The sequence below is a fragment of the Saccostrea cucullata genome, unplaced genomic scaffold (genome assembly GCF_032062105.1).
Source record: "Saccostrea cucullata isolate Sc308-1 unplaced genomic scaffold, CSIRO_AGI_Scuc_v1 ctg1920, whole genome shotgun sequence".
Classification (NCBI taxonomy): Eukaryota; Metazoa; Mollusca; class Bivalvia; order Ostreida; family Ostreidae; genus Saccostrea; species Saccostrea cuccullata.
Genome location: NW_026920249.1, coordinates 131,689 through 142,592, shown reverse-complemented (window position 1 = coordinate 142,592; position 10,904 = coordinate 131,689). Strand labels below are relative to the sequence as shown.

Sequence of the window (10,904 nt, the reverse complement as noted above, 5' to 3'; positions counted from 1 at the left end):
GTATTTCCATATCATTTCATTGTCTGGAACGCCATGTGTGTTTCAATTGAAGTACCAGTAATCATGACAATGTAACTTTTGGCTTGATTTAACGCAAAACGCAATAGTTGTGCAATAAGGTAGAACATAGGTAAAAGTCTGAGGTACGGGTACCCGTTAATTTTGCTTAATTCACGGAAGTACATGTTTACCGTCGACGTAATCCCGTCGATCGGAGGGCTTGGTATGCCGAGTCAGCTACGACAACTCGGGTCCGTCCGCCATTATGCCCTGTGTGTAGCCATACTAAGGCGCTGGTCGCTTTATCGGACCTTTCTAATGTCCTTTTATTCTGTATTTTAATTGTTTGGATGTATGAGTTGGAATTTCAGACTTCTGAGAGAGCGACCCGATAGGGTAAGATACATAGATTGTAGCTGTAGAAAACAAATATTTATCGGAATTGATGCTTACTAAAATGCAGATGTGTAAAATAGTTGGTTCAGTTTTCTTTTGAACTTAACAAAACGGGTATTTTATCAATTTGTTTTGTAGAAGTTAACAAATAGGTATATTTTGAAGTAGAGATATGAAAATTTTATTTTAAGTAGCGGAAAAACGCGCCTAGTTTAAAATGATAATGAACCGTATTTATTTTTGTCATTGAAAATGTTAATAATTATAATGATATCATATTGAAAAAGAAAATATTTTTTTTATCATAATTAAATTATGCCAAATATGAATTAACTAATTTTTAACCAGCAATCTAAACGATCTTGTTCTTGACATGCCACAGGGAGATGTATTTTCTGAGTCTTATTTAGTGTGTTAATCAAAGTGATATAATTATCGGAACCTATCTAATAGATGTCATAATTATACATCGGGTATCTCTACGAAGATCACAGGTTAAAACACGAGTGTGATGATTTGTAACAGTTTTTCCTTGCCGTCCGTCACCATTTTGTGTTGAAATATAACCGGGAGTTATAAATTAACCAACGGTATCGCAACATACTGTAATAAATATTAAAACCATCTGATAATTTATAACTTACATTTATTTAATTTAATAGTAAATATCGCCAGTTTCAATCAATTATACGACACAAAATTCAATTCAGAAAACACTGTGATTGACTTTCATTTTAACCATAAACATTCCATAACATAAGGATTACAAAAAAAAATTTTTTTCACAATAAAGACTTACATATTTATGTCATCAAAAAGTTTATTTTCGAAAAGTGGATGGTTCTAAAATGTGTTGCATGTAACTTGCAATTTATTTTAAATTTAAAATTTTTTATGAAGAGTCCATGTAAACACTGAAGCTTTTATATGATATAGTTATCAGTGACCTTTACTTGTAATTTTTTTAGACAGTTTGTGGACAAAATGTTTCTCTTACGTCTTGCATTGCTCCAAATAGGAAATATAAAATTCAAAGCTCTTCCTTTCGAAAGGATGCGAAATTTTGTATTGAATTTAACGAAGAGGTCCAAATACATTTTATATAAAAGCAGGACAAGATAAAGCAAAGTAAATCATGGAGTAACTAAAGAACTGTAGATCGAGTAAGATACCCAATTTTTACGTGCCCAGCTATTAATATTACAGTGATTTTTATGCGTCAGGATTGATAGATCCGGGGTGTATATTGTTTTTGTCCTGTCTGTCTGTTTGTCTGTAAACATTAACCTTCGCCATAACTTTTGAACTATGGGCGATAGAAACTTCATATTTAATATGCATTATCCACTAATTAAGTTCTTTCAAATGAATCCAAGGTCAATGACCTTGTGACCTTGATTGTGACCTATACTGAATGCTAAGAATAGCTATTTTGGTCTGCAAACTTTAATAATCTTCACCATAACTTTGAAACCACGAAAGATCGAGACTTCATATTTGGTATGCATACTCCACTAATTACGCTTTTTCAAATGACACCAAAATCAATGACCTTGTGACCTTTACTGTGACCTATATGCTAAAAAACAGCTTTTTTGAACCTTCACCATAACATTTGAACCACGAGAGATGGAGACTTCATTTTTGGTATGAATACTCCAATAATTAAGCTTTTTCAAATGACATCAAGATCAGTGACCTTGTACCTTTACTGTGACCTATATGCTAAAAATAGCTTTTTACTACCTTCATCATAACTTTTGAACCATAAGAGATAAAGACTTCATATTTGGTATGCATACTCCACTAACCAAGTTCCTTCAAATGACACCAAAGTCAGACAGACCGTATATATTTAAACTCAGAATTGCATGTAAGTAACATAATTATAACTTCTGCAGCAAGCACAATACTTCACATGAGCAGATCTAGCAAAGAAAGATACATATTGGTTCAGATCCTTCCTCATGGAATTTTTCTGAGATTTCAAATTTGTATTGGGAAAATAGATTACCTCAGATTCCATGCTTTTTTCCATTGTCAGGAAATTCCATTATACATACATGTCTAAATAAAATTACGAAGCTCTAATTAAAAATGATTATGTAAAGTGTAAAGGACAAGATAGGCTAAGAACCCTTTTTGGCCCCTGATTTTGGATGTCTCTATGAACGAGGGAAAAGTTCATTAATAAAAAACCCTGTCAGCATTATTACAATAAGTAATGAGACAACAGGAAGGTCAAGAATATGACAATTTCTGAATTTTCTTATTTTTATGCAAATTTTTTTTTCAAAGCACACAATTTGTTTCAGGAAACATAGAGCACAAGTTTGCTTACCTTCCAAATTTATATCTTTCTTGGGTTATAGTATCAGATGCATCTTGTGTATAAAAAAAACAGATATATAGGCAAACTTTAGTTCTATGTTTCCTGAACTGAAAAATATTGCAGATTTAACGAATTTCCGGCAGAATTGAGGAGATTCGTTTAAGTATTCCACTTTGGCACCATCCTGTGGCCTCTTTGTATGCCTTGATTATAAATCAATGTTGGTTTGAAAACAAGTATTATTTAAAGTTATCTGCAAACTAACACAAATTTCAATGTGTTTTGATTTTTACATGAAACAAGAAGCCAAATTCTGATGTTACCATACCTTGACCTTTATATTTTAAGGTCAATGGTCGGGTTCAAGGTTACGACTTCTGAAAGTGTAGTCGTGTAATAGAAATTCCTACTTCAAAGGGAAAATCCCCACATATGCAAAAACTGAAACGCTTATTTAAAAATTCAGAATGTTTCAACGAAAACGTAATTGCTATAACTTCTTCGACTGAAATAATACCTACCAAATAAATGCTAGCAACCAATGATACATATAAACTATGATAATTTTTTCGATTCATAATTGAAAATCCCACTTCGTCATTGTATGTACTATGTACACTGTACTACCATTTACTTGCATTACTATTGCTAGATACTAGTGATATATAACGGTAATGCTTGTATGTTATATATCTTTTGACTTGATTACATGAAACCTTGCTTTAGAAATTAAATACTCAAAAAGAAATAAATACTAAGACCTTTTGAATAAAGAAGAAAATGTCTTGAATGAAAATTTTGGCATTACTCCGTGAAACATATTATTTAAATAATGGGCACAGAATATTATTTTCCTGTTATTTTTCTAAAGAAAATTGATTTTTTTTAACTATGACCCCCCCCCCCCCTCCCGAATAGAATTTTTAAGAAGTGTTTTAACTCCCAAGATCGAAATCAAAATATCCAGAAAAATGCTATGAAGAGAAAAATCTATTCATTAGGAATTCATTTGAAATATGATATCTCGTAGAATTAATCGAGTAGATGTAATGACCAAGGTTAATTTTTTTTTTTCAAAAGTAGATAAAATGAGTTACAAAATAAGGGTACCTAATGAAAAATGTTATTATGTAAAATAAGAGAATGAAAACACAAGCGTTATTTTACTCTTCATACCTTAAGGACAGGGTGTGAGAGTAGTTTGAGGTCATGCTCACGATGTCAAAATTAAAGTGTACAACCCTAGCTACAACCTTTTAGGCGTTATGTGAAAGTTTTTTCAAGGATAAACAGATTACTAGTAGTCAATAGACAGTCCCATAACTATGAATCTCTTATTGTGGCTTTATAAAATATTTTTATGAATTGTTTTAATTTGAAGAAAAGTGTTTTCATAGCTGCATTACTTATTGATTCTGATCACATGTGAAAGTATTTCATGATTCCAACACATCTTTTCAACACATTTCAAAGGCATAGGAAACTCCTTGATATTAACAATATTTGAAATACATTGTTCAATAAATAAATACGATTTAGAAATGAAGTAAAAAAAGTGTTCTATATAGTTATTAAGTTGTCTTAGGCACAACTACTACATCAGCATCATCTAATTGTGGTATATTTTAGAAACCGTGGGAGTCGCCAGGAAGTTCCACTATTCCTTTTGCTGGCAATTCTCATCAAAATAAAATAAATATATAGGCATATGTATGTAACTCAAATATGAAAGATATTGTGATGTTAAGTAAATAAAACATCATAAAATTATGATATGTCAACCGAAAGCCAACGTAAGTAAAAATTTCTTATCAGTAGAATTTTAAGATCCTTGTATGAACTTTATCTAATAAAACACAGGCTATATGGGAATGACATTATTATGAATTGGTGAAAAGAAGTTCTGCTCTAGATTGAGTAAAATGTATAAGATTACTTGTTTTTGATTTTTTCGTTCATTTACAGAACATTTTTGATGGAAAAAGCAAATAACCGTTTGGGCATTGTTATGCCCTAAAAAGAACAAAGTTCGCTTGGTGCCTTTTTGGCCCAGTTAATTTCTGAAGTAATTATCTACTTTATTTTGATATTTGAAATGGAACCTGGCGTGTTAGTCAATGAATTGGTATATCTACAAGGCCATTTTATGCATAAAGTCATCGTAGATCTTTATTGTTGAAATTGATTATTTTACATCACTTCTTAATTGTAGAAAAAACAGGGTCAGATTTGTATTGAAACCATATCTTATTCGTTGTATGAAAAAAGTTTAAGAATAAATATTTGAACTCTATATTCATGTATTTATTGAAGCATTTTTTCAGTCAACACAATTGGTAGTCCAAAACTGTGTAGAAAAAAATATTTAAGATATTTAATTACATGGGGTAAATTGTAAATTGTGTACCATCTTTAAGCTTGAAGCTTAAATAGTAATCTCTCTCTCCGACCTGCTATTTACGGTTTACAAGAAGTGAGTAATATACCCGATTTCTCGGTGTATACGTGACCAAACAGTAAACCGCTCCTAGCGGCGGATCAATGTTACGCGGATATGACGTCACATGCGTTGGTTCCTGTCATGTAGTTGAATGTGTTGGGTGCACTCACAGGTCAATAGTTGTTGTTATTCATTAGGTGCAGGCCTTTTGTTGGCCTGTCGTTCTTGCTATATATCAAAGGTATACCAAAAACATTTTGGGAGAGTTTTTACTCATTGATCAACTGCTTTAGTCATTTATCTTATTAGTAAAAATAATAACAATTGCTCTTCTAACTGAGTAATTAAATTATTTTCTGTGATGCATCAAAATTGCCAGGCGAAGAATTGCAAAGTTTTCTTCGTATTATTCAAGTACGTATACGTGTATAAATTTCTTTTTCTTTTTTAATATTACATTTGGCTTCAAATTATGCAAGGTTAAGTGATGTTTGAAATCAGTTATATTGAATATATTCCCTACGTACGTAATCCTTAATCCATTAATTTGTCATAATATAAAACTACATAAGCTCAAGCCTTTTCACAATAATTTCACAAAAAAGACACATGTTTTACCATATGATTTTCATCATTTGACTGTGAATGCTTCTATCAGTTCACTCGTTCATATAAGAATCACATTGAAGGTGCGTCATACAGTGTAGGTGTGAATTTTCAGTACTGTCTGTCTTACTGGTATATATATTGTGTGCCACTGTACACGTTCGTGCTTGGGTACACCGTTGGCAATTTGTACTTACTGATCATTTGTACGTATGTACCTGTTTTATTCTGTCAGTCGTGTTATTTTACACTAACGAAAGCAGGTATGAGCGTCTTTTTAAAATATATTCTGAATTTATCTAGTCACCATGAAACTTTCTAAAATCTGACATTAGTTTGGTGGCTTAATTCTGGCTTCAGAAAAAAATATAATGATGCTTTTTTTGCTTGCTTCTTGTATATGTACATATACATGTAACAAAACATTGTAGCAATATTAACATAATGATAAGGTCACCGTGTTTTCTCGCAGTAACAAGATGTTATAAAATTGACAACAGGGTTGTGTAGCTCTCAAGACTTGCTGGAGCCTTTTTATGGCAGTGAAGAGGTCAAACGATAATCTTATTTAATAGAACATAAGCGTCAGATGATCAACCCGTAGGTATAAAAAGACCCCAATCTGCACAAATAGATACACAAAATGTAGTGAAGTAGTCGTCCCTCAACCCTAGTTAGCTTTTTCGCACTTTCGATTGGATTTTTTGGGATGTTCATACATGTCCATTGTGTTTCAATATAGGTATATTAAAACAAAAAAAAAAACTTGTTCAAGTATAGGTGTTACATATATATATATATATATATATATATATATATATATATATATATATATATATATATATATATATATATATATATATATATATAATTGCTGCTAATATACATAAGTAATATATTTTCTTTTTCAGATGAAGAAGCATTTATGCATAGTCTTCACAGTGTTAGCATTAGTGGGAGCTTACATAGAGGAAATCGATCTACCCGAATCCTTTACAGAATGTTTGGAAAAACAGAGAATAAAGAATCACGGTGCAGCCAGCTGGGAGGCCATGAACAAATGGTGTATGAACAGCCACAGGATGAAACTCACAGGTGATAAGTTCAAACACGCCAACGTATCACAGGACACGGTCAGCTGGATTAATGAACTACTCAGGATGTCAAACGTGGATATGAAGCTGGACCTTCATTCCATAAACAAAAGACAGGCAGATAATCCCTCACTGTATCCCAACGTGCAATTTCCCCCACAGCCAATCATTACAGATGAAGATTCACAAACATCAAATACACAGAATTCACAGGGGCCCGAATACCAATCAGAAACGCTCCAGTCCTTTGTTAATCAACATACCGGATCAAACCAGGCCCAGAGGTTTCAGCCCGGACAGACAAGGCCGTTTCCAATTATTGGTGGGAATCCACAGCCTCCATCACAATCAGTGGTTCAGACACAACAACAAGTTTTCCAAGGCTCAGTACAACAACAGCCGATAACTGGACAAAATCAACCTATCCAAAATCAAGCTTCTCCAATTCAGACAAACCCTGTTCAAAATCAGTTTTCCCAACAATCCGTAGTTCAACAGCCTCAACAGGCAGTTAATTTTGCGTCATCCCAGCAGACGTCATTTGTTCAACCCCAGCAGCCGACATTTGTGCAACCCCAGCAGCCAGCATTTGTACAAACACAACAGAATTTTCAGCCGGTGAACGCATTCCAACCTCAGCCAACTGTATTGTCTCCGACCATGTCCGCAGCTCAGCCTTCTGGTATTCCACAAGTACAGCGGCCTCAGCTAAGGATAAGGAAGGAGTATAGGACGATGACGGAGCAAGAGAGAGCCAACTTCCACAGAGCCATTCTACTACTCAAACAGGATACGGTAAGACAATCTCCATAACACACTTCACTAAATAGTTTTATATTTGCAGACATGTTTTAAATCATGCTTAGTCGTGTTTTTTAATCCGTCTCTAGAATTTAGTAGTAGCTTTCTCTTTTGTCATTTTATTCTGTATCAGTATCAATGTTACTATTTAATTTTGTCGCAAAAATAGCCAAACAGACAGTATGGTATGAAAACAAATCTAGCAGCAGACATCATAGTATTAATTATTTGTTCAAGTGTATATTTACAACTTCTTTTCATACTATTTTATCCAGACTATTCGACCTAACCGATATGATGCACTTGGACTTGTTCACTTTCGAATGGTTGATAATATACACCATGGGGGAGCATTCTTAGCTTGGCATAGAATATTCATCACCATGTAAGTTCCGTTCCTGATTTATTTGCTTTCGTATCAATACTGTATCTTCATATATGTTATTATTTTATTATTCTGCAATATTATGTCATTACCTTTACATTCTATTTGATTTTAGATTTGAGAATGCATTGAGACAAATGGTACCCGGTGTTACTTTGCCTTACTGGGATTCAACAATGGATGAGGCAATGATAGATCCCACCCAGTCCGTCACGTGGTCACCGCAGTTCCTTGGCAACGGGGATGGTCTGGTGACAAATGGACCATTCGCCTTCTGGCAAACTCCTAATGGACCACTCATCAGAAATATCGGACAGGATGGTCAGCTGCTCTCAAGACAAGCCATAAGGACTATACTGACCAGAACAAGAATGGCGCAAATCACAGAGCCTGCTGCCCCTGATCAGTTTAACATTGAAAATTACCACGGTGATGCACATACTTGGATCGGAGGTCAAATGGAGCCTATGGAAACATCCGCTTTTGATCCTGTTTTCTACTTGCACCATGCCTTTGTTGACTATGTTTGGGAAATATTCCGTCAGCAACAGCGAGCCATGGGAATAGATCCCACCCAAGATTATCCTCAGAATTACGGCCCACAGTCACACGCTCCCTTCACACCCACAGGATTTGGAAACCTGCCAAATGTATTTGGAATAAGCGACTTGTTTACCTCCCAAATATATACTTACCAGCCACATCCGACTTGTTCCTTCCAGAACTCCAACTGTGGATCTCCATACCTGACGTGTGATCTTGCCACTGGTGTGCCACAGTGCTTGCCCATCTCCTCAGGAGGACCTCCACCACAACTACGAGCAGCGCGTATGAGGGGCGTGCCTGGTGTGATGGGTGCTGGTCCAAGGTTAGGAGGAATGCCTCCCCCCTTTGGTCGTAAAAAGAGAGAAGCAACTAACGAAAAAGTGACAGTTAATGCAAAGTCATCATCAAACACTTACCAGCAAGTGATGGTCAAACAGATGCAGTGCTCCAATACATGGGTCTCTTTCTCCAGCCAGAATACCTTCGAAATCGACAATGAGGGGGATACCCGAAAATGGGTGTTTATACCAGTTCGTGTAGTTAACAAACGGTCGCCAGAGCACCGTAAATTTAAAGCCTACGCAATCATTGATGGAAAGCCCTCCGTTAAGGCCGACATCTACGATCCGGAACAGTATGAAGAAATCAGACCATACTTCTCAGAGGAACTCATGCCATCATCAGAAAAATGTAAAACTGTCACTGGGGATAGAACGGTGGGCCGCATCCACATTCGATCTAATGGACTTAATTACCAGGGAAATTACGACGAATACGTCATTGTGGACTTAAGGCAGGCGTTTACGGAGTCCACCACCTATATTGGACTTAAAAGTCCAGGTCAGAATGACACAGAAGTCCTTCTGTCTGCTTATGACTCTTGTGGTCGAAAATGTCAGGCCTTTTGTCGGAGCAGAGACAAGAATTCTCCGGGTTTTCATCCCTGTTCGGGAGCTCTCCGAGTAAACAATAACACTCCGTGGGAATATGGTAAAAACTATGGTGATGCAGTGCGCATGTCTTGGGATTTGAATGACTTGTATACAATCCCAGAACTACAAAGTCAATCTGTTTTTATTCAATTTTTCTGTGATCATCGATAATAAAATTGGTTTGGGAGTTTCAGGTCTCATTTTCTCAAAATTTTAAAGAATGTCTGTGTGCGGATTAAAGAGGAATATAAAGAGAGTGCACAATCCTACGTTAAAGGTCATTTTGTTAAGTCACCGTGTAAAATTCCTATTTTTTCTAATTTAAATTCTAATTGCACACTATCTTTGAAACAATGTTTTAGTGACATAAATCTACACTGTACTTCAAAATTCAGCTTAGTTAATGATTTAGTTTTTTGCTTTCTGTTCAATAAAGATCATCTTACATATGCATCTTATTATCTGTTTTTATGCTGGAAAATAATTTGCTTGTAAGTTGGAAGTACTCTGTAGCTGAAACAATCATCAAGAAATAGGAATTCTATTACACTAATTAATTAATTCGAATAGTACATAGAGGTATATAGTTTTGCCTTTCCGTCCATTCGTCCGCTAAAGCTTGCTGATATCTTTTGATAGGTTAAATAATGTTTGCATATTCCATAAGTATATTCCATGTGACAGGGCCTTTCTTTGGTTACCATTACACATTATCTAAAGTTTTGATCTTGACCTTTTACATGTTTTTAGTGTTTGACCCAATTTTGCCAAAAATAAAAAATACCAAAGTGCACTATTGGTCATTGAACCTTTGAACAGTTAGAAAGAGGACTTTCAAACTTCATATATGTATATATATATATATTAGCCGAAGGTTCAAGTGAGCTTTTCTGTGTCAAACTTTTCTTTTCGACCTTTGGTAGTATTTTTTTATTTAAATTGTTATGAAAGGGCCCTGTCACAAAGGGGGATAATGAAGAAAAGACAAAAATAGGAGCCTTTAAAAAGCTGAACCTATGTGGAAGCATCATAAAATTTTATCTGTTAGTGATAATATATAGGAAAAATCTTTGCTTTCAAGATTTTTACATACAATGTAGAATATACAGGAAAAATCTTTGAAAATCTTCTTTTCAAGAACCACTCTGAAACTTATGTGGAAGCATCCTGGGGTAGTGTAGTTCTAAATTGACATGACTTGGGAATCTTTTACATAGAAATATATACAACTTCTTCTCAAGAACCACTGGACCAGAAAAGCCTTATGTTGAAGGATCCTGGGGTAGTGTAGATTTCAAAATGTCTAAATTATGATCAGTGGGGTAGAGTGGGAATGGATTATGTATTACAAGGGGGAAATCTTCAAAGCTTC

General features: G+C 34.8%; 1 protein-coding gene across 2 annotated transcripts; it reads left to right on the top strand.

Moving 5' to 3' along the window:
* The first annotated feature begins 136 nt into the window (after positions 1-136).
* On the top strand, positions 137-9,719 carry LOC134245907 (uncharacterized). Of its 2 annotated transcripts, none has more exons than XM_062728148.1 (4): positions 137-396; positions 6,686-7,663; positions 7,945-8,054; positions 8,170-9,719. In XM_062728148.1, the coding sequence occupies exons 1-4, from the start codon at positions 355-357 to the stop codon at positions 9,701-9,703; spliced, it is 2,664 nt and encodes an 887-aa protein (XP_062584132.1). In that variant the 5' UTR covers positions 137-354; the 3' UTR covers positions 9,704-9,719. The 2 variants fall into 2 exon arrangements, with proteins under 2 accessions (XP_062584132.1, XP_062584136.1); XM_062728152.1 differs by lacking the exon at positions 137-396 and adding an exon at positions 5,943-5,980.
* Positions 9,720-10,904: the final 1,185 nt, after the last annotated feature.